The 24,099-nt window shown below is 49.1% G+C and overlaps 1 protein-coding gene across 1 annotated transcript in view; it reads left to right on the plus strand.

Moving 5' to 3' along the window:
* The window catches only part of LOC149337140 (uncharacterized), a 45,240-nt gene extending 21,373 nt beyond the window's left edge, over window positions 1–23,867 (plus strand). The window contains exons 6-7 of the mRNA XM_089554332.1: window positions 23,377–23,567; window positions 23,616–23,867. Of these exons, the coding sequence (XP_089410458.1) occupies window positions 23,377–23,567; window positions 23,616–23,867 (443 nt within the window). The remainder of the gene's footprint in view (window positions 1–23,376; window positions 23,568–23,615) is intronic.
* Window positions 23,868–24,099: the final 232 nt, after the last annotated feature.

The following is a 24,099-nucleotide window of genomic DNA, read 5'->3' on the forward strand; positions in this document are numbered from 1 at the left end:
CAGCCATGACGCTAACACAAAACCGAGCAGATGTGGAGCGCCTTCTGGTATATCCGACACCGTGTGCTCGCCGATAGATTAACCCTCCCTGGACAGCGTGGCTGTGTTCTTTGATCGTTAGTGCACTCGTGAAAATGCGACGCGCGGGTCAGGCGTTACGACGCTCCACTAAGAACGCTGCTGCTTTACTCGCATTTCAGTTTCTCTTGAGTCGTTAAACACGACCAGGCGTGCGCGTCCGAAGTTATTTCGACGCACTGTGAGTGGCGCTAATAAACAATTCGCGGAGGCTTAGCATTGTTTAAGCCTGGTAGGTTGCGAAAGCAAAAGCGCAGAGCCTCCAACTGAAGTAACGCAGTGCGCCGCGTCTACAGGTCACGCGTGGCTACCGGACACCGCTGCGCGACGACTCAAGGCGTCTTCGGTATTTTTTTTATATTTTGTTTTTGATGTTGTTGCGACTGAGAGAAAGAAAACATAATCTACAGCTGGTATGACGTCACAGCGGCAGTAGCGCCGCAGGTGCGCAGCGCGGCGTAACTGCAGCCGGGCTATCTGAAGGAGCGAGTTGGTCGCCCATATTCACTCCGCTAAAGGTCAAACGTAACTGCGGCCGGGTCACGCGAAGGCTTGAAAGTGCGAGCAGTATTGCTTTCGCAATAAAAATGTGTTCACAAATTAGCTTCCTGTCATTCCGCGTCAACAGAGTAGTAGCAGTAGTGGCGTATTAAGAAACCACAGCACAGATCATAGAGTGTACTTGAAAAATGAGCGTACTAGACAGCGCGCGGATGGGCGGCGCGTCAAGTATACCATAGCAGCGCAAACAGCCGCTATAGCTTCTTTCCAAGAACACGAGCGTTCGCTACGCGACGCGGACAGTCATTTCGGCCTATATTCTGTTAGCTTTTACTTCCCTTGCCATGCTCAAATGTAATTCCCCATTGTCATTCCGCCTTTCTTCACCGCATGTTTGTCTTAGCGTGGAGCCTTGTAGACTCCCTTCATCTTTTTACTCGAACTACATTTTTATCTCCTCATTTTAGCCGCGTTATTTGTTGGTCTCTAAACCTTGACGACAACCTTTAAAAAAGCGCACTTTTTTTGTATTTAAGTTTCAGTGTTCGGAGTCTCTTTTCTATTGGTTTGTCACCCTGGCACTGTGTTTTTATTATCTGTTTATTTTCCACACACTGTTCTTTTGATTGTGCTCTTTGCGCATCCTCATCGACTGACAGTGATCGGCTCCTATATATTTTACGTGGTGGCCTTTCGAAAATGAAGTTACAAGTTAGCGTCTGTCCCGTCCAGTTCTGTGTCGTCTGTGTCCTTTTTGCGCTATGTTTTCAAAGAGCTGTTACCAACTATAGCCCGAACCAAGCTACTGTTATGAGGGTTTAACCTCTCAAAGCGACTACAGCCCAAAGGACATGGTCATCAGGTTCTTAAGATTGGAGTAGTTTCCATCGATATCACAATATTCATAATATTCGTACAAATGTTTAACCTAGAAATACATGTAAAAACATTACAGTGTGGTCAATCCCGTGGTTTATGATAGCACGAGTTGGCCTTACACACTTGCATCACGTGATTACGCACAAAGCAGGAAAAAAATACAACACTCGCCAACCTCCCTGGTACGGATGGATAGCCGCGGTCACTATTTTAAGGCGAAAGCCTTTAAATCGCTCATACTCATGAAGCGAAAGTTGTAGCTAGTCGTTACTAGGCCCAAGTCACGACTAACTCGTCCTTAACCAGTCATGACTAGTTAGGCATTAACAAATCATGACTAGTTAGTCATGAACTAATTAGCCATGACTAACTACTCATTAACCAGTCATCAACTAATTAGACATGAGAAGTTAGTCATATGTAATTACTAATTAATGATTAGACAGTCGTGACTAGCCAATCCAAGTCGCCCCATAGCCGTCTCGTGTGTGCCTACGGCCGTGCAGCCAAAGTTGCGTGGAAAGGGTTTTTCCTCGCGTACTTTAGATCGTCAAAGTTGCCAGGGACGCCGGAAGTATATTTTCAGTGCCCAGAGTTGTTGTGGAATCAGCACCGTTTAGAAAAGTTGGTAATAGAATAAACTGCGCCGAGAGTCTGCACAAGTCAAAATCAACTGCATGCACTCCCAAAGCCGCCTCTAGTTCATCTGCTGTATACCGACTACCTCCAGCGGCGCTGGTTAAGATGTCTTCTAGTTTTACTAGCTGTTCCATGCCCGGCAGCTCAAAACGCTGTTTTGTTTCACTTAAGATTCGGTCGGCAGCAGCGAAATACTCCTTGCGCAGCGCGGCCTTAACGTCAAGTGCAACTGGCTGGACAGGTCTGTCAGTCGTCTCATACCTCGCAGGAGGTTTTGTCGGCCTTGACATACGAAGTTCCTTCAAGCCTAGGCGCGCTGCTGCTGTGCTCGTGCATCGAGCTGCTACCATGCAGCAACGCTCTTTTATGACAACTTGACATCGTGAAGTCGCAATGAGCCGATTCGACATAGAATCTCAGAACAGGCTGTCGCGACTGAACAAGTCGCGACAGTACGATGCGCGTGTCTTACATCATACATCATACAAAGTGTCTTACATCATACTGCCACAGATACGGCGACTACCATAGGTGCAACAACAGCGCCAGCACATTTCTATAATTTAACCTTTACGTCTAACGAATTTTCTATTTCAAAAAGGAGCAAGACTAAGCGGGCATACTGAACTATAATAGCAATGTAAGCGCAGATAGAGCGGTACATACCCCAATAAGCCTCCAAAACAGCTGGAACTGTCCACGGAGGTTGACAAACGGCGCCGGCCTTCTTTGATCGCGGTGCAAGCTTCCGCTAAGCTCCCTAAAGGTAAACTCCCAAGACCCTTCAAAAGCGCTTCTTTATATAGAGACACTGGAATGGACCACTTTTCCAGTAACGTCCCGCGCATGCGCAAAACCTCTTCGTCCGCCAATTTTGACGACTGAATTTTTGAGTAGGAGAGGAGTTCGCCGAACGTGCTTTTCCACGACGTCCTCTCGACGCGACAAACTCCTGCACAATAATGGACCATTTGGGGAAATCTGTAAGTCAGCTTTCCGCAAGGCTTGTTTTCCAACCAAAAGGTCTCGTTCCGAGACGACACTCTCGCATTCTTTGTGCAGTGGGGTTCCCCCTTCTGAGTAACTTCCGTAATATCGCCATTTGACTTCAAGATGGCCCCGACAGAGGGGGGACCACTGTCAACCTTCTATAGTACCGCAGTAGGGGTTAGGCAGGCAATGCAAGGAAACGGGCTTTGCTTCCGTGACGGCAGGAGTGGGCTACCCCATGCAGGAACTCTGCCCATACTAAATTTTATTAGAATTTTCTGCTGAAAAAATTAGACTGACCCGCACCGTCGCGCCAACTTCCTCCCTTCACCCCTCCGTACTCCTAGCCCGAACAATGAACAGCCGTACAGCCCACCAGACACTCCGCTACGACAAAGACCGGTCTCCTTGGATTGTAAATGAAGCGTTTTCTACATGAAGGCCATGATATATGCTTGGCTCGGTCATTCTACTAGCTTATTTGCATTTCAGCGCGGAATTATACAAGCGAGCAAGTGGCGCTCGGCGTGGTACCTGCGCCAGAGAGTTTTTATTGTTAAAATTGCCTTTCTATGAAAACCAGAATGAGGGCTTGCACTTTGATTCATGCCTGTTCCAGAGACTCGTGGGTGTCTTCAACGTGTAGTTATTTATTTATTGATTTAGCAGGAGGGGCATACCACAAACAAAAAAGAAAGCACAGAAAAGCGTATACAATGCAACATGAAATGAACATAATGCAAAAAAAAGAAGCACGAATGAGAACTTCAACATCGCTAACTTGCACAAAAATGATTTTGCAATGCAGCCATGAAATCGGTCGACTGAAATACACTAATGGGAAGTGAATTCCACTCGTTCACCGTTCGAGGGAAAAAAACTGTACTTGTAAGCGTTTGTTTTAGCGAAGACCGGTGCAAGCATATACTTATGACTGTGTCGGGTTCTCCTCGTAGAAGGCCGACATACGGAAGCTGGTAGAGTCATATTATTTTTTCCAGAAAGAGTGTTATGTAGTAGTACAAGACGATTAATTTTTCTTATTATTGAGGACGGCGAATCCTTCCTGGCATACATGGTCTGTTCTGAAAGTAGTAGGACTCATTTTTTTAAACAAAATTTATTCAAGAGAATAGTACAAACGATTACAATTTTTCAAGGTAGCACCCTTCCGCACCTACACGCTGCTGCCAACGAGTTTTACAGTTTTCGTACGCCTCCAGGAACGCCTGGACCGCAATGCTGTTTAGCTCCCTCGTCACGGCCTGTTGAACCACCTCTACCGATCCGTGATGTTTCCCCTCAAGCGTCGATTTTATTCTCGGGAATAGAAAAAAGTCTGGCGGGGCCAAGTCGAGGCTGTAGGGGGGATGAGGCAGCGTTGCCGCCTTATGCTGGGCAAAAAATCGGGGTCCTCATTCACATGATGAAGAAGATCCTACCGGTTGGCCTTTTCCTCCTCTGACAACACTCCCGGAACCAACTTCGCGCACGCTTTCCTCATGGATAAGTTTTCTGTCACGATCTCAAAAACTTGGGTTTGAGGAATGCTCAAGTCATCAGCAATCATTCTGATACTCATTCTACGATCACTGTTAAGTAAATGTTTCACTCGCTACACATTTTCGTTGGTCATGCTGGTCGAAGGGCGTCTGGAGCGGTCGTCTTCCTCCACTCTTTCCTTACCTTCTCGGAAAAGCTTGTGCCACTCAAAAAACACCTGATCTACTCATGGAAGCGCCACCGTAGGCCTCCTTAATCATGTTGTGAGTCTCTTTGCCCGTTTTACCAAGATTTACTCAAAATTTGATCGCGTATCGCTGATTCAGTAAACGCTCCACGATTCTGCGTGACGAGACATTTCGACAGTGGTTCACAGTACAAGCGACCTCCTCTCTTCAACGGCCGAGAGCCAACTGCCGATTTTCCCCAGCATTCCCAATATCCCCCTTCAACGATCGTGCACGCGCAGACCGCCTCTCGTCCGCCCGTTCGCCCAGGAAGAAACCAGTCCTACTACTTTCAGAACAGACCCTGTATTTCCCGTATATAAATGTCACTGCTTTTCTCTGTACTCGCTCGAGTTCTTTTGTGTGTTTCATGGTATGCGGGTCCCAGAGTTCGGAAGCATATTCCAACTTCGATCTCGCTATTGCATTTTAGGCCAACATTTTAGTCCTTACAGGCGCGTTTTTAAGCTTTCTCTTTATGAACCACAATTTTTTTAGCGCAGCTTAGCAAACATCCGAGATATGTGTTGACCATGTAAGCTTATTGTTAAGAGTAACGCCAAGTATTTGTATTTGTCGACTTCGAGGACAGTTCTATTTCCAAGTTGGTACGGAAAAATACTAGCAGATTTTTTTCTTGTTACGTGTAAAAGTACAGTTTTTTCCGCATTGAGCTCCATTCCCCAATTGAAACACCAGTCAGGAATTTCGGCAAGGCATCTTTGCAACACATAATGATCATCATAGGACACAATTTCCTTGAAGATAACACAGTCATCCGCGTTAACCGAATGGACACATTACCAGGAATAACATCAATCAAGTCGTTAACATAAATTAAAAATAACAATGGTCCTAGCACACTGCCCTGAGGGACTCCTGAGGTGACCTGACGAGCACTGGAAGTACAATTTCTTATATCAACAAACTGTTCTTTGTTTTTGAGATAAGCACAAATCGACTGTATGATACCAAATGGGAGTCCAATTTTATCTAATTTATGTAATAGCTTTGCATGGGGAACTTTATCAAAAGCTTTGCTGAAGTCCAGAGAGAGCACATCTATTTGTCCAGATAAATCAAGCATGCGGGATAGCTCATGTACGGTTGTTACGAGTTGAGTCACAGTGGAGAGTCCTTTCCTGAAACCATGCTAAAAAGGTGATAGTATGCTATGATCTTTCAAAAATTCTTGTATGAAACCAGCGACAATGTGTTCCAATAACTTACAACACGTGCAAGTAATAGATATAGGACGGTAATTTGAAACAGTTTGGCGGTCTCCTTTCTTGTGTACCGGCACAACACGTGCTTTACTCCAGACTGGTGGTATTGCGCCTAATTTTAAGGATAACTGAAAAAGATTAGAAATGAATTCAGATAATTGCTCAGAATATCGCCTCAAGAAAGCATTGGGAATGTTATCGGGACCAGCTGACTTCTTAATATTTATACTTAGAAGCAATGCCAGGACACCTTCGCGACTGATTAAAATATGATCTACCGATGGGCTACTTGTACTGGAAAGTTCACACTGATCACGTTCTCTAAGCACACTTTGAAAATATACATTGAAATATTCAGCAATGCAGTGCGCATCCTCTATTTCAATTCCGTTGACGTTAATGCTTTGTATCTGTTGTTTTCTCTGGCTTAGGTGCTGCCAAAACTTTTTAGGATCGCTAGAAATAAATTCTTCAAGATTCAAGCTGTAGAACTCATCTCTAGCCAAATTTACCTTTCGTAGTAAGTCTTGTTTCAGCTGCGTGATCTGCGGGGTTGTCGCTTTCCTCCTCTTTCTCAGCCTTTTTATTTTACGCTCGGTCTGAATAATATCTCGATTTATCCAAGAATTCAGGCGCTGTTTTCGAACTACTTTTAAAGGGACAAAGTGCTCCATACAGTACTTTACAGTCTCCTCAAAACGTTGCCATGAAAGTTCAACATTATTTTCGATTATATAAAGTTGTGTATCTAAATAATCTATAATCGCAACATCATCTGCCTTAGTGAAATCTCTAATTGTTTTAACTGTTCTATGATCTTGGTGCTTCTGCGCAAGAACTTTCCAGCAAAAAGATATCAGCTTGTGATCTGATATACCAGGCTCGACCGTTGTAGTTCCATCAGAAAATACTTCGCTCAGGAATAGAAGATCAAGAATATTATTTCCACGGGTATCATTATCAACAACCTGCTGGAGGCCCAGACTGAACATAATATCCATCGCCAAGTCACCAGAAACCAATGAGCCATAATTTAAACGATTTCAGTTTAGACACGGTAGATTAAAGTCACCTGTTATTATTAAGTTTTTTCCCTTCAGTCTCAGGAGATGATCATACAACTGATGCATAAAAGAGTCATCAGCCCCTGGGGCCCGATATACAGAGCACAAAAAAAAACGACCTTCCCCAGATAGATACCTTCAAGAATAAACTTTCGTGTTCCTTGATTTGATCTGCAAGTGTTACATGAACACTGTATTTTGTTATGACTGCAATATCACCACCGCGAGAACCCCTGTCTTTTCTGTACAGATGATAGTTCGGCGAAACTATTTCGTCGTCGCGAATGGCTTCATGCAACCAAGTTTCCGAAATAATGCAGACATGGGGTTCATATAAGAAAAGCAAATCTTCTAGCTTATCTGTTTTATTTACAATACTTCTGGCATTGAATGAGGGAAGCCGGAGCTGGTGCGCCTGCAAAAGCTTTCAGACGTTGAGCTGTTCGTTCTAGTATTAAGGCGGAAGCCTTTAATGTCTCATCGTTGTAAGCAGCAATTGTCGACAGAAAATGTCACGCTTTTCAGTTGGTGGAAACGGTCGTGACGTCACAGTGCGCGCATTTCAAACGGGGCCAATTGCACTTTGGCTAGTAACCAATTGAAGGGATCGTATAGTGATGCTCCGAGTGGGACTGAGCTTAGTTAATTGCTTAATTACCCAATTAGCCTAATTAGCTTTACTAGTCAGGCCGTATAAATAAATAAAAGCGATTAAGAAATTGGTCGAGCTCAGGAATCGAACCCCGGTCTTCGGCGTAAGAGACGAGCACGCTATCCACTCCGCCATGCCAGCTCGATGGTTCGGAATGAACAAAGGCGCGTCTAGTGAATACGGTGTCTTCACTCACTCTCATCCTCCTCCATTCCCTTCCGGCGAGGTTTAGGTGCCCACCGACAAATGAGAGACAGATACATTTCCTTTCCTCAAAAACCAATTTACCTACGAGCGAGGCGTAGAACCGAATGGGCGATGGCGTTCTATGGACGCCTTGGCAGCGTTGCAAGACGCCTTGGCAGCGTTGCAAGACGCTGTCGCGTTCCACTCTTAGGGGAGAAGCTTAACATCTTAACCACACATCAGTGACCACACTTTAGGTCAAATAAGTGCCCCCCTGAATTTTGACGGGTGTCCATCGAGATATGTGACAGTTACTGCGTAATTTCCTTTCCTCAAATACAATTTTCATTTTCTTCATTACGGCTCCTCTTTATCTATCTTCTTTCACTCCCACCTCCCTTCCTCTACGGTGCGGTTCAGGTGTCCACCGAGATTACAGAGAATTACTGCGCCATATCCTTTCCTCAAAAAGCGTTGTGTTCAAAGGGCAAGGCATCGCGCCGAACGGGTGGTGGCGTTCCATGGTGGCGTTCCATTCTGGCAGCGCTACAACGCGCTGTCGCGTTCCACTCCTAAAGGCGAAGCTTAAGCGTCATTAATCAGCAGTTAATTAGTATTCAGGCATTAATCAGTAATTAACAATTAATTAGTGATTTGCCATCACTTAGTAATTAGTACTCAAATATATGTGACGCCACCAGTGCCACAGAAACAGCGAAGGTCGCCTCTACCCACTTTAGACAGTCAAAGTGCCCCCTGAATTTTTTTGTCTGCGGCTCGGTAAACTATCAGTTCCAGAAATCTGTTTACGGGAGTTGGAGGCATCATCCCAAGAAATATACTGGTCATCAATTCGTAGCTTATCGTGTATCAGCTGAACCTTTTTTCCGCTATCTTTGTCTGCCTTCGCACTAGTCCAAAGCAGTTTGCGTTTGCGCCGCGTGTCAGCGCAGTAATCATTCTGAAGAGAAATGTTTGAACCTTTTAGCTTGTATGCGTTCTGCATGACTGAATGTTTTTCCGTGTAGTCCTGGAAATACACGATAATCGGCTGGCCGTCTAAACTCTTCCCAAGCCTATGTAGTCTTGCCACCGACGAACAAGTCACGCCCAATTTATTCAGAAAGACGTCGTTTAAAAAATCTCTGCCTCTCCCGTAACCGAGAGTAGAGTAAGCATGAAATGTTTACGGGCCTAATGTCATCTCGGTGGACACCCGAACCGCACCGTACAGGAAGGGAGGAACGCCACCACCCGTTCGGCACGATGCCTTGCCCTTTGAACGCAGCGCTTCTCCCCCGGATCACGTACGACAACGAAGTGCAACGTGCAATTTATGTGGTTTTTGCACGCGTTATTAGAAATCGGAAATTATAATTCCGCGCGTTATCAAACCCACAGCTCCACTGATATCTTGATAAACATTGAGAAGGCACTGGCAGCAGTTATTTTTTGTCTCGTTTGGAGACCAACCAGCGCTTGCATGCCGGTCGCGTAGGAGGGCTTACGGAGTCTCGTTAAATCTCGCTAAGTCTCGTACGGTGCCCGGATGTTCTCGTTTCAGAGCACGGATGACTGGAATTCAGTGCCCGGATGACTCGATTTCAGTGCCCGGATGACTCGATTTCAGTGCCCGGATGAGTGGATTTCAATGCCCGGATGAGTGGATTTCAATGCCCGGATGAGTGGATCTCGGTCTCGGCGTGACGTCACCACACTGCCGACAACGGGGGCTAAAAGCATTTCATGCTTAAAACCTTGTCACGTAAGAGTGACAAAGTTTCATTGGGAATTTCCGGAATGCCAAGAACTATCAGATTTGATCACCTACTTCGATCAAATCGTCAAATGACGTCCCAGTAGTTTCCTACTAGGACGTCATGGGAACGCGGAGGTCGTAAGTTAGGTTACAGCAAAAGAAAAACGTAAACAAGGCAGAAATTCTCCCCCCCCCCTCTTATTCCGGCGTCCCTGAAAGTGCTCCCTGAATTTTTTTTATTTCTGACGACAAAAAACCTCGTCGACCAGCGCAGGAGGAAGGCTTGCTCCCATAGTACAAGTTCCTCGTTCAAGTGTTAAGGAGCAATGCTCTTTAGGCGATGTAGTAAGGGAAACATGGCTTTCTGCGCACGGCCCCGTAAGATGCACATTAGGGAGTTTTAGAATAGGGGGCCTCAAGCTTTGGGGGCCCCAAGAAGTTTGGGGCGTCGAAGTGCGCATTCGCAGAACGCAAGCCCCGCCCTGCGGCTTGGGTTAACGTTAGCCGCGAACGCTATTTCGCCAAAATAGCGTGCGCCCCAACGCTGCTCTTCGTTCAGGCAACATGGCGGCGCCCGTCGAATCGGAGCCTCTCACTACACCACCGATTCGTTGTTGTCGCTGCGCTGTGCCCCACGTTCACGGCAAACTAAATGCGTACGAAGCTTTCGCTTTCTCTAAACTTGCCTCAACCACAAAATTTTAGCGATAAAACACCCCAGATTTTCAGATTGCTTCTGTGTTTACATTGCTGCTAGGCTTAGCGAGTATGCGTCGTTTGACGTCAGAGAGCGCGCGAGGTTCAAACAGCCGTGCGCCCCAACGCCGCTCTACGTACTGGCAACATGGCGGCGCCCGTCGAAGCGAGGCCTCCCGCTTCACCACTGGTTCGTTGTTGCCGCTACTCTGTGTATTAAGTTCGCGGCAAACGAAAGGCACACGAAGCTATTACTTTGATGAAGCCCTTACCACAAAATTTTAGCGATAAAATGCGCTATATTTTCAGATTGCTTCTGTGTTTACAAAGCTGCTAGGCTTAGCGAGTACGCATCGTTTGGTTGCCGTAGAGATGACTTGGTGGGGCGTTTGAATGGAGTTTTCCGCCTCAGTAAAAACACACACTTATAATTTTTACTCTTAAATCGTATGTCTGCAATAATAAGTTTCTGACGATGAAATGAACGCATATTTTAAAATCCTTTTTAAGAGTATCTTTTTGGTTTGCCGTAGTGGCGCTGCAGTCGATAAACGCAAGCCTGGCTCCGCTGCGTAGGGGACACCCCTATTCTAAATCTCACCAGCGCACTCGTACGTAGCGCTGGGGCCAGCTATTTTCTTGGGGCTCCCTATTCTAAAGCTCCCTCTCTACAAAGACATCACGATGGCGACTGTGGCACTGCATACATATCTGGAACGTACGCGCTCCCAAAACGGGCATTATATATAGACACACACACTGACATATCGTCCAATGCGCCAGCGCCCACCGCTAGTTCTTCGCCTTTGTGAAAGAAAGGCGCACTGCTTTGCACAAGTTAGGCGATAACTTGCGCCCATTTAGGACCCCATAATTGTCGCATGCACATGGCTGGTTATTTCTGAATCAGCGTAAGATCACCTACCACAAAACTGCTAGTCGCAACTTAAGCCAGCTATGAAGTGGGAGTCGAACCGTCAACCAGCACATACATGGGCGTCTATGGGGTCCGTTCGTAGTGTCCACGCCCTTTACCTTGGGTACGGACACGCGCTGCTCTCAACGAGCGGGCCACGCGCGTTATCATCATCACCAAAAAATTTATTAACAAACAGGAGTTGGAGCACACAGGCCCCCGGGCTTCACACGACCCCACTGCACTCAAGCATTTATATTGCTGCGGTCCATAACGCTGGCAGCCTGGTCGGTAGGGATGGTCTGCACGACCGGGTCCTCGGAGCGCAGCAGGGTCTCCCTGGCGGTGCACTAGGCCGCGCGGGGGAGGAAAGGAGGTAGAGAGCAGAAGCGACAGGTTAGGGACAGAGTACAAGATGAAGTGAGGAAAAGGGGATGATAGAGAGAAAGGATGAGAGGAGGACGTAAACTTGATTGAGGTGAAAGCCTTTAATGCCTCATACTGTCGTTAGCAGCCGTGTCGGCAGCCGCGTCGGCAGATGTGTCCGCGTTTTGACGGGTGTCCACCGAAATATGTGAGACAGTTACTGCGTAACTTCCTTTCCTCAAATACAATTTTCGGTTTCTTACGCCCCCCCTTTCCCTTTCTTCTTTCACTCCCACTTCCTCCCTTCCTGTACGGTGCGGTTCAGGTGTCCACCGAGATGACAGAAAATTACTGCGCCATTTCCCTTCCTCAAAAATCTCTGCCTCTCCCGTAAACGAGAGTAGAGTAAGCATGAAATGTTTACGGGCCTAATGTCATCTCGGTGGACACCCGAACCGCACCGTACAGGAAGGGAGGAACGCCACCACCCGTTCAGCGATGCCTTGCCATTTGACCGCAAGGTTTTTTGAGGAAAGGAAATGGCGCAGTAATTCTTTGCCATCTCGGTGGACACCCGAACCGCACCGTAAAGGAAGGGAGGAACGCCACCACCCGTTCGGCGCGATGCCTTGCCCTTTGAACGCAGCGCTTCTCCCCCGGGCCCCTGTGCGCCTGCGCGGCTTTGCTTCGATGCGCGAAGCCCCTAAGAGATCACGTATGACAACGAAGTGTAACGTGGCATTTATGTGCTTTTTGCACGCGTTATTAGAAATCGGAAATTATAATTCCGTGCATTATCAAACCCACAGCTCCACTGATATCTTGATAAACATTGAGAAGGCACTGGCAGCAGTTATTTTTTGTCTCGTTTGGAGACCAACCGGCGCTTGCATGCCGGTCGCGTAGGAGGGCTTAGAGAGTCTCGTTAAATCTCGTTAAGTCTCGTACGGTGCCCGGATGTTCTCGTTTCAGAGCCCGGATGACTGGAATTCAGTGCCCGGATGAGTGGATTTCAGTGCCCGGATGACTGGAATTCAGTGCCCGGATGACTGGATTTCAGTGCCCGGATGACTGGATTTCAGTGCCCGGATGATGGCTCTCGGTCTCGGCGTGACGTCACCACACTGCCGACAACGGGGGCTAAAAGCATTTCATGCTTAAAATCGTTGCATTCAAAGGGCAAGGCATTGCGCCGAACGGGTGGTGGCGTTCCGTGGACTCCCTGGCAGCGCTACAACACACCGTCTCGTTCCACTCCTAAAGGCGAAGCTTAAGCTTCATTAATTAGCAATTAATTAGTATTCAGTCATTAATCAGTAATTAGCCATTAATTCGTAATTTGTTATTACTTCGTCGGCAATTATGTGTGACGTCATCCAGTCGAGACGTCACCAGTGCCACATAGGCAAAGTGATGCGGAAAACGCTTCACTTTAGACAGTCAAAGTGTCCCCCGAATTTTTAAGGAATAGGTCTTAGGCGCGGATGGGGGTGATGTTCCCCTCCCCATGGTAAGCTCCTCTTTTAGGACGGACGCCAGGTAGTCGACCGACGATGTCGTTCGGCGACCTCTTCGGCCCGCTCTGCGACTCGGAGTTGAACCTCCGGGTCCGAGCTGAACAGCGCGGCCTCCCACTGAGATTGGGTAGAGAGCTGCAGACTGTGTGATGGCTTGCCTTGATTACATGAGTATAGGATGTGCGCTGTATCTGCCTTTTAAGGCGGAAGCCTTTAATGTCTCATCGTTGTAAGCAGCAGTTGTCGACAGAAAATGTCACGCTTTTCAATTGGTGGAAACGGTCGTGACGTCACAGTGCGCGAATTTCAAACGGGGCCAACTGCACTTTCGCTAGTAACCATGCAACCAATTGAAGGGATCGTATAGTGATGCTCCAAGTAAGCGGGACAGAGCTTAGTTAATTGCTTAATTACCCAATTAGCCTAATTAGCTTTACCAGTCAGGCCATATAAATAAATAAAACCGATTAAGAAATTGGTCGAGCTCAGGAATCGAACCCCGCTCTTCGGCGTGAGACGAGCATGCTATCCACTCCGCCATGCCCACACCACGGGGTGTGGTACACGGCCGCAGTCGTACACAACACAAACACAGTCAACGGGCTCACTTTCAAAGCCTATAGCGCAACACACGCGGAGGAGATTGCCATTGCTCTTGCTCTCACTACTCCCAAGTCGAAACACATCATCACCGACTCGCGAGGGGCCTGTCGGAACTACGAGTAGTTGGGCTGGGCTCCCCCGATTGCCTGGCGCATACTGGAATATAGCTGTCGATCTGAAGATCCAACTCCACGCAACCTGATTTGGGCCCCCGGTCACCAGGGCCTCCAGGGAAACGAACAGGCCGATCAGGCCGCCCGCGCACTCTCTCCCCGGGCTATCTCCCTGTCCTTGGAAGGGTACTCCCAATCAGACAATCTGGCCATTACATTCAAACAAATCACCGATTACTACAAGCAGGAGCACCGGCGCTACCCGGCCCCTTGTAAGGGTCTGGATCGCGCTGACGAGCGCCTCCTCATCAAAATTCTTACTAACACTGTACTGTGCCCGGCGGTGCTTAAACATTTCAATACATCCTTTGATGGCGCGTGCCAGTTCTGTGGGGAGGTGGCTGACACCTTCCACATGGTTTGGGCGTGTCAGTCAAACCCATCTATCCCCCCCAACCCCAACCCCACCAGAGAGGACTGGGAGGCGGCCCTGCTCGGCTGTCAGGACCTAAAGACCCAAAAGGCCTTGGTTCACCGGACGCGGGCGGCGTTGCTTGCCAATGGGGCCCCGGAATAGGGGCTCCACCTAGTATTGTTAGGGGAAAGGGCCAATAGGGCCTACCCCAATCACCTCTCCGTAAATATTTATTGTATTATAAATGTTTTTCACCACCACCACCGCTCTTCGGCGTGAGAGACGAGCATGCTATCCACTCCGCCATGCCAGCTCGATGGTTTGGAATGAACAAAGGCGCGTCTAGTGAATACGGTGTCTTCACTCACTCTCATCCTCCTCCCTTCTCTTCCGGCGAGGTTTAGGTGTCCACCGACAAATGAGAGACAGATACATTTCCTTTCCTCAAAAACCAATTTACCGACGAGCGAGGCGTAGAACCGAATGGGCGATGGCGTTCTATGGACTCCTTGGCAGCGTTGCAAGACGCTGTCGCGTTCCACTCTTAGGGGCGAAGCTTAACATCACACATCAGTGACCACACTTTAGGTCAAAAAAGTGCCCCCCTGAATTTTGACGGGTGTCCACCGAGATATGTGACACAGTTACTGCGTAATTTCCTTTCCTCAAATACAATTTTCATTTTCTTTATTACGGCTCCTCTTTATCTATCTTCTTTCACTCCCACTTCCTCCCTTCCTCTACGGTGCGGTTCAGGTGTCCACCGAGATGACAGAGAATTACTGCGCCATTTCCTTTCCTCAAAAAGCGTTGCGTTCAAAGGACAAGGCATCGCGCCGAACGGGTGGTGGCGTTCCGTGGACTCCCTGGCAGCGCTACAACGTGCTGTCGCGTTCCACTCCTAAAGGCGGAGCTTAAGCGTCATTAATTCGCAGTTAATTAGTATTCAGGCATTAATCAGTAATTAACAATTAATTAGTGATTTGCCCTCACTTAGTAATTAGTACTCAATTATATGTGACGCCACCGGTGCCACAGAAACAGCGAAGGTGGTGCGGAAGACGCTTTCGCCTCTACCCACTTTAGACAGTCAAAGTGCCCCCTGAATTTTTTGGTGCCCACAGGGAGAACGGACGGGGCTGAACTGCCCTGGGAATCATATAGAGTGCGTGTACGGATTAAAGAAAATGTCTGTTTGGAGCTGCCGCCAACTGCCGTGTTTTACTGAGAGATGTGTGTGGTTCTGGGAAGATTAGGCTTTGTTTCTTGAATTGGGTTGCAATTTCTTTGTAGGTTGTCACTCGCTCCTTGGCCGATCTGAGCTCGGGGTGGTGGTGGTGAAAAACATTTATAGTGCAATAAATTTTTACAGAGAGGTGATTGGGGTAGGCCCTATTGGCCCTTTCCCCTAACAATACTAGGTGGAGCCCCTATTCCGGGGCCCCATTGGCAAGCAACGCCGCCCGCGTCCGGTGAACCAAGGCCTTTTGGGTCTTTAGGTCCTGACAGCCGAGCAGGGCCGCCTCCCAGTCCTCTCTGGTGGGGTTGGGGTTGGGGGGGGATAGATGGGTTTGATTGACACGCCCAAACCATGTGGAACGTGTCAGCCACCTACCCACAGAACTGGCACGTGCCATCAAAGGATGCGTTGAAATGTTTAAGTACCGCCGGGCACAGTACAGTGTTAGTAAGAATTTTGATGAGGAGGCGCTCGTCAGTGCGATCCAGTCCCTTACAAGGGGCCGGGTAGCGCCGGTGCTTTTCCTTGTAGTAATCGGTGATGTGTTTGAATGTAAGGGCCAGATTGTCTGATTGGGAGTAGGCTTCCAAGGACAGGGAGATAGTCCGGGGAGAGAGTGCGCGGGCGGCCTGATCGGCCTGTTCGTTTCCCTGGAGGCCCTGGTGACCGGGGGCCCAAATCAGGTTGCGTGGAGTTGGATCTTCGCATCGGCAGCTATATTCCAATATGCGCCAGGCAAGTGGGGGAGCCCAGCCCAACTCATAGTTCCGACAGGCCCCTCGCGAGTCGGTGATGATGTGTTTCAACTTGGGAGTAGTGAGAGCCAGAGCAATGGCAATCTCCTCCGCGTGTGTTGCGCTGTAGGCTTTGAAAGTGAGCCCGTTAACTGTGTTTGTGTTGTGTACGACTGCGGCCGTGTACCACACCCCGTGGTGTGGGCCGGCAAAGTCCACGTAATACACATGTTGTTGGTTACCATAGTATCGCGCCAACGCTTCCGCGCACGCCTGGCGACGACCGCTATGGTCTTCTCTAGACATGTTGCGGGGAAGAGGTCGGACCCGGAGGGCGCGTCTCCAGGATTCTGGCACTCTCTCTCTTTCCTCAATATGGTAGTCATGTTTGATGTGTAGCCGGTCCAAGAGGCGGCGACCGGACGTGGTCTGTGCAAGACGCGTGTATTGGTTGACTAAGTGGGCTTCTCGAAGCTCCCGGAATGTGTTTACCACGCACAAGGCCAGAAGTCGCTGGCGCACCTCACTGTTAAACGCGAATCCTCCGTCAAATTGGTGCGCCGCCTCGTTCACAGGACGGTCCAAATGTGCGGAGACCCAGATCAATGCGATCGGGCGGGTACTGGAGATTTTTTGTAAGATTTTGATGGTTGCGGAGTGGGCCCTTCCTTTTGCGAAAATTCAAATTGCGGTTTTAGAGACGCTTATGATGTATTTGGCAGTGGTCGAGGTAATGGCTAAAGCTATGGTAGCTTCTTCGGCCTCCTCCGGAAATTTTGTTTTATCAATTGTCGCCGATGTAAGGGGAGGACCTCGATCATCGGCAACTGCCAGGGAAAAGGCGTCTCTGTCCGCATGTCCTGCCACGTTCACGTGCGCCGTGTCTTTATGAACTGAAAATCTTTTGTGAAGTTTTTGTGCCCTAGCCTTTCTTAGTAGTAGTATAAAACTTTATTCCGCAAAATGGGACGGGGTTTAGGGGTTGGGGTCTTGAGCAGCAGGTGGTGTTCCTAGGTACAGAATCCCATTGGTTCCTGCTGCCTCCTCGGCCCGCTCAACCAACGCAAGCTGATCTTGCGGGTCAGACCTGGACCGAAGCTTCTCCTACTGCTCGACTGATGGGTTTGTAATTTTGGGCTCTATCGGGTTCGCCCGACAGCCCCATGTGGAGTGGTAGAGGGTGGCTATCTCTCCGCACCACACGCATTCTGGACTGTATTGCGTAGGCCAAATCTTACTGTATGTGTAGCAACTTGGGTATGAGTTTGTTTGTAGCCGTCTCCATGTAGTTGCCTTATGACTTGTGAGTGTCTTGTGTGGAAGCGGGTATTTACGGCGCCCTAACTTCCAAAACATGGTGAGCTCTCCGTAGCTGTTCGGAGTAGTGTTGGTTTCCCCCTTGTCGTCGCTCGCTCGGTTTGTGTAACCTCTTACTATCGCGTCGAATTCAGTTTCCCTTCACTCCTCCGTGCCCAGGTGCCCATACCCCATTCTGCTTGTTTTTGAGATTTGTCGCCTCCCTGAGAAGGGTGCCAGCCTGCTTGCTTATTCTTCCCCTTAGGAAGCGTCTGAATGCAGCCTGTGAGTCTGTTACGGGGCCTCTTCGATTAACCGCGCTCGGGCAGCCCGCTGGCGGCCCGCAAGTTCGTCTCTGACAGGAAAACGCATCGGGGTCACGTGGGCTGGCGGCCACCGGGACCAGCTTGCCGGCAGTCACGGCGGCAAGCAAGCGCGGATTACGGAGGGTAGATGCTCTCTCTAGCTTCGCGTTCTGCTGCGTCTCATTGCTACGTACCCGTACGGCAGAAATAGGCTGCTTGGTATCGAAAACAACTACTTGCAGTTATTGAGGGCTGCGTGCCGCAGACTGCAGAACATGCAGCTGATCAAGCTCGCACTCGTATACATCGGCGACGACAACGCGAGCGTGTGCCTTCGGTGCACAGTGTGCTGCGTAAGCTTCAAGAAATCCTCAAAAGCATGCGATGAGCAATCACAGTCTAATGTGTTTCAGTCGACACCACATAGGTCGGGAAAACTGCCCGTGCGTTGTTTATCAAACCACAAGCCGTACTCTCGGATTATTGCGTGTTTGCTTACTACGCAGTAAGTATATATTGACCGCCGACGATCGACCCTGCATGGTGATTGACTCTGCTGTGGTCGTTGCGGCTTCTGCGCTCGTAACCTGCTTCCTGTAAGCTGTAAGCAGAAAAGAATCGGGATACGTTCGTTCAACTCTGTCGGCCGCCGGCTTTTACTGCGGGCAAGGAACGCATAATCTCGGCGAAAGCGCATATAAGCTTGTTGAACATCCACCTAGAACAAGCGAGTGCACTGTATAAATTTAGCTGCGTATCGTTTCTGTAATAATGCAACTTTATAGCAGAGAACTGCCACTGGAATGAAAGGCGCTACAATAAAGCCCTGCGTGTCGGCACCTCACGTTCCGCGTGTGTTTGCATGACGATCAGCGCTAAGAGCTCATATTTATCTTTTTTTTTAATGAGCCAAACGCGAGGAGATGCATGCCTGCGGTACTTCTCAGATATTTTGAGCATATGTGGCAGAAGGCCCGAGCATGAAGCTGTACAACAGTTGGCGACGACAGAATCAGCACTTGGTCGGCTGCTGTAATGGCGACAACTGTGTGGCCACATATATGCCCGCAGAGATGCCTCGAGCAATGTGCTCTTGAGGGCTTTTAATAAAGGATATGTTTCAGTCAAGCGTTTTTCAAAGCATATCCACTTTTGCAGCCGAAATATTTTCTGAATCCGAAGTATGCGATCGTAATATGAAGCGAGCAATTGTGCTTGCGAGGTGGTGAGACGATCGAAATATGATCGCGCATAAGCACGCAAAACATATCAATAAACAGCGAGAACTACCGCAAAAGGTGTCATTGCAGGCGACACAGTCGTTATGCACCGTGGCCTAGTCGAAACAAACGCCTGCATCGCGCAAAACAACGCATGAAGAACCGCGGTCTTTCTAGTCCATAGAAAAATGGCCGCGCGAGCTTCCCGCTACCATACACCACTCTGTCGTCTGCTAGCTGCCCGAGCGCTGCCAGCACAACATCGTCCTGGCGAGTCTGGCCGCCGGCTGGCAGCCCGAAACCTCCCAGCCAGAGAAAAACGAACGCGTTCCGGGCAGCCACCGGAAGTGGGCGGAGCAACTCGAGAAAATCGAGCGCCTGGCGCCGCGCTCGGGCAGCCCGCAAGCAATCCGCGGGCTGCCAGAGGCGGATAATCGAAGAGGCCCACTATTGTGTAGCTCTTGTTGTTTCTGTTTGCTTCCGTGATGGCTAAAGCTATTGCCACCTCCTCCGCCGTGTCTATATCCTCAGTCCTAATTTTCATGCTGGATACCTCTTTTCCCTGGTAACGACGGCTACGACCGCCGCTTTTCTTTCTGTACGTGAAAGCATCTACGTAGAGGACGTTTGATTTCTTTGCCAGGCTTCGGCCTAGAGCTCTTGCCTTAGCCTCTCTCCTCCCTGTGTTGTGCTGGGGGCTCATGTTTTTTGGTATAGGGCTGACCACGAACGCTTCCCTAATCTTTCGTGGTATGTCAATCGAATTCTTTATCCCTCTTATTGCGTCTCGGTGGCCAAGTCTCGTTAGTAGGTGCCTTCTGTTGGGTCTGGGCCTCCGAGCCAAGAAACGGTCGAGGCGACGGTGAGTCAAAGGACTTTTATGTACAGTATGTACAAGGGCTTTTACATGGTAGATACAAGGGCCAAGAGCACCACGGGCTAGCACAAAGAAGGGCGGCCCCGGCGGCGAGCGTAGCTCCGGCGTGATGGCTCTTCTGCTGCCCGTCTGCTGCGCGGGTTCAGCGCGGCTCCGTTTTTATAGCCGCCGGTGTCCGTTGCGGCAGCCAGCAGTTCAAATCCTTCAATCAGGTCACGGCACTGGCCACCGTTCAAATGAGACGAATGGTCGAGAGGCGCCCGGCCGTTGAAGGCTTGCAGTCTGGAACGGGCGGCCGGCGAAGCGTCGGAGGAGTTCGCACCGACGGAGAGGAGGGGGAGGAGGAAAGCTCCGCGCCGGGCGCCGGCGAGGCGGGATGATTCACGCTGCAAGCCGCGACATGTCCGAGAGAGTCTGGGCCTTCTTTGAGCGACGGCGGGCGCGCAGCGCTGGTTTCCAGAGAGGCCAGCCAGCGAAATGTGGGCGCCAGCACGACACTTCCTACCTTGGATTGTGCTAGCCTGCCTTTCTGAACGAATGTGGCCGCTTCGCTGTGTTCGTTATAGGTGTTGGATACTCCTAGTTCCATGAGCTTTTGCGTGGACGCTCTGGGTGGAAGTCCTAGCGCGATCTTATATGCTTTCCTAATTTGGGCATCAATTTGATTGATTTCCTCTCGGTTTGGTTTGTGGTGCGGCAAGCTGTACGTCAATCATGGTATCACCAAGGCAGTGACTATCCTGATTTCATCGGCCTCCTTTAGCCCGTTTCTTTTATTCGTTATCCTGCGGATCATTCCGCATATTTGGTTCGTTGTTTTGGTTAATGTTTTAATCGTGTGGTCTCTTTTTTGTAGTTTTGGAGTCACATTCCTAGGACCCTGAGTTTGTACGTTTCCCTTATTGGTTGTCCGTTCAATATTAGCGTTATCTTTTCATGTTTAAATCTTGAGTGCATACGGATAAACTCCGACTCCTCCAGTGAGCATTCCATGCCACTGTTTCTTGCGAAATCCACGATGCATTCTGCCGCCTCCTGCAAGTTTTGTTCTTTCTCTCCGGTGGACACTTTAGTGGTCCATACCGTGATATCATCCGCGTATATGGTGTGAACTACGTCCTTGATGTTGCCTAGTTTTTCCGCCAGTGAAATCATGGCGATGTTGATTAGTAAGGGGGATATGATTGACCCTTGCGGCGCTCCCTTGTTTGGTGTGTTTTTCCGTTCAGACGGGATGTTGCCGATACTTATAGTAGCAGTTCTGTCCGTTAGGAAGGCTTTTACATATTTAAGTGCTTCTTCCCCGCAATTAGTTCTTGAAAGCCCCTCGAGGATAGCCTTGTGACTGATGTTGTCAAAAGCACCCGTCAAGTCAATGGCCAGGACTATGCTCTCGCTGTAGCTCGAGATTTGGTCCAATATGTCCTCTTTTAATTGTAAGAAGACATCCTGCGTTGATAGCTTTGTCCTAAAGCCAAACATGGTGTTGGGTAAGTAGTCATTGTCCTCTAAGAAGCTATACAGCCTGGTGTGAACAACTCTTTCGAAGAGCTTGCCTAAGCACGAGGTTAGTGATATGGGTCTTAGGTTGTCCAAAGTTTCTTTGCCTGGCTTGGGTATCGTGATTACTTCCGCATGTTTCCATGCCTCCGGTACTGTGCCTAGTTCCCAGTGCTTATTTATGAATTTTGTGAGTTCTCTTAGGTGCCCGGTTCCGAGGTTCCTAATAATCGCATTGCTGATTTGGTCCGCGCAGAAAATCAATAGGGAACGTTTCTGACGATAGCAAGAACGTTAACAGCAAAAAAATGCAAGCCTGTCGAGAGCAGATCTGCGGATTAATTCATTGTTATCGGGAAGTACTACGATATATGAAAAAATTGCGTTCATAAACAATTTCGCGTTGAAAAATGCACTTGCCCAAAATTTATGAGTATGCTAATTATGGGTATGTCAGAGCTTTTTGTAGCTTTTGATGACGTGGCTAGGAGCTCTCGGCGCATGCCATGTAGCTGTTTTCATGGGCGCTTGTTCTACAGCTCAGCAAGCGCATGAATGTGCGCTGCCTTTCCTGCTCGCTCGCGGGACCTACACGCATTCAAACAGAGGGGTCACGCTTCCAGTTTTGCGTTTTTATAGATCTCGTACGCTACAGCGCACATATACCTATATTTTAACAGGCGTAATCTTGCCGCTTCCCCCTCCTTCTCTCTGCATAGATCTCATAAAATTAATTACCATGCCTACTCGCTTCCAGTTTTACGCTCGGTAGAGACGATACGTCGGCACACTAACTGACGAGTGCCCTCATATCGCCTCGCTCCCACTCTCGGTTGTGAGTGTGAGTGAACTTGAGTGTGAGTGTGAGTGAGTGGATGTGAGTGTGGGTGGTCATGAGTGTGAGCGTGAGTAAGTGGATGTGAGTATGAGTGGTCATGAGTGTGAATGAGTGGATGTGAGTGTGAGTAGAGGTTTGTGGTGAGTGGGCATGAGTTATGAGTGGACGTGAGTGGCAGTGAGTGGTTGTGAGTGGCGAGTGAGTGAGCGTGAGTGTGAGTAAGTGGTTGTGAGTGCGAATGAGTGGTTGTGAGAGCGAGTGGCTATGAGTGTGAGTGAGTGGTTGTTAGAGTGGATATGAGTGGGAGTGAGGGGATGTGAGTGGGAGTCGCCGCGAGTGTGAATGTGATTGAGTCACCTCTAATGGTGCCGAGGTATGGTAGAGGCCCAAGTGCTCACAAGTGAATAGAAGAGGCAGGCTGGAGTACTCAGCGACGCATCCCGCAATAGTCCGCACAGTTTTCGCCGTCAACCAACGAGCGTGAGTAAGTGGATGTGAGTATGAGTGGTCATGAGTGTGAATGAGTGGATGTGAGTGTGAGTAGAGGTTTGTGGTGAGTGGGCATGAGTTATGAGTGGACGTGAGTGGCAGTGAGTGGTTGTGAGTGGGCATGAGTTATGAGTGGACGTGAGTGGCAGTGAGTGGTTGTGAGTGGCGAGTGAGTGAGCGTGAGTGTGAGTAAGTGGTTGTGAGTGCGAATGAGTGGTTGTGAGAGCGAGTGGCTATGAGTGACATGCAGTGCTTTAAAAATGGCTAGTTGGTATTTCATTATTATAGGGGAGCGCTTAACTTAAGAACGGACAAAACAGACGAAACAACAAACTGCGCTCGATCATGCAGTCATCATAGAGATGTCATAGAATATCATACGAATTGTATGATATGCCATACAGATTGTATGATATTCTATGATGAATGATCTATGAGGTTATTGCATCATAGAACTTTTTTTCAGCAGGGAAGCGCTCCCCTATAATAATCTCGGGGCATGGTCCACTATAACTTTCTCGTGACATCATTGTTGCCCTCCCTGCAGTCACCCACTACGTGGAACTGACAACGACGACTTGGCCGCCGCCGATCAGTACCGACGACCCACTGGCCCGGCTGGCGGCGTGGGACAAGGAGGAGATCAAGCTGGTGTACGGGAGGACACCACCGCCCCCAGCACCAGACACGAACACCTCTGTTGCGTCGAACACAACGGACACGGCGAACTCCACGGATGTTGATACGGCGACGTACTCGGAGGATGGTCCGGGGAACTCCACGGAGATTGGATCGGAGACGTACTCGGAGGATGGTCCGGGGAACTCCACGGTGATTGGACCGGTGACGTATTCGGAGGCTGGTCCCGAAAACTCTACGCGGGCTGATCCTGAAGCAGTCAGTTTGGAGACGGCCACCATGGTCACGAGTGAGGATTCCAACGGCACTACCGCAATGCCGCAGAATTCCAGCCTGGCTTCTCCGCAAGTGGCCTTCTTGATGGAAGAACTGCAGCAGCCTGTGCAGAACAACGCCTAGAGGTCAGTGCAGCCTCCAATCTGCGAGGCCGTAAGTTTCAGTGTGAAAGCATGAGGTGAAACCGGCTAACCGGTTAGTGCGATGCTTGACCTTGAGGGCGACCTTGAGCAAACCATAAATAAATATGCCTGTATTTAAACATTGCCGCGAGTGGGATTTGAACCCGTGGCAGCGCAAACAGATCAGCTTCGCTGGTCGCAGCGCGAGAGCATTAAAAGAACAAAAAACAAAG

Source organism: Amblyomma mixtum, chromosome 7, assembly GCF_055824585.1.
Source record: "Amblyomma mixtum isolate Tamu chromosome 7, ASM5582458v1, whole genome shotgun sequence".
NCBI classification, from domain to species: domain Eukaryota; kingdom Metazoa; phylum Arthropoda; class Arachnida; order Ixodida; family Ixodidae; genus Amblyomma; species Amblyomma mixtum.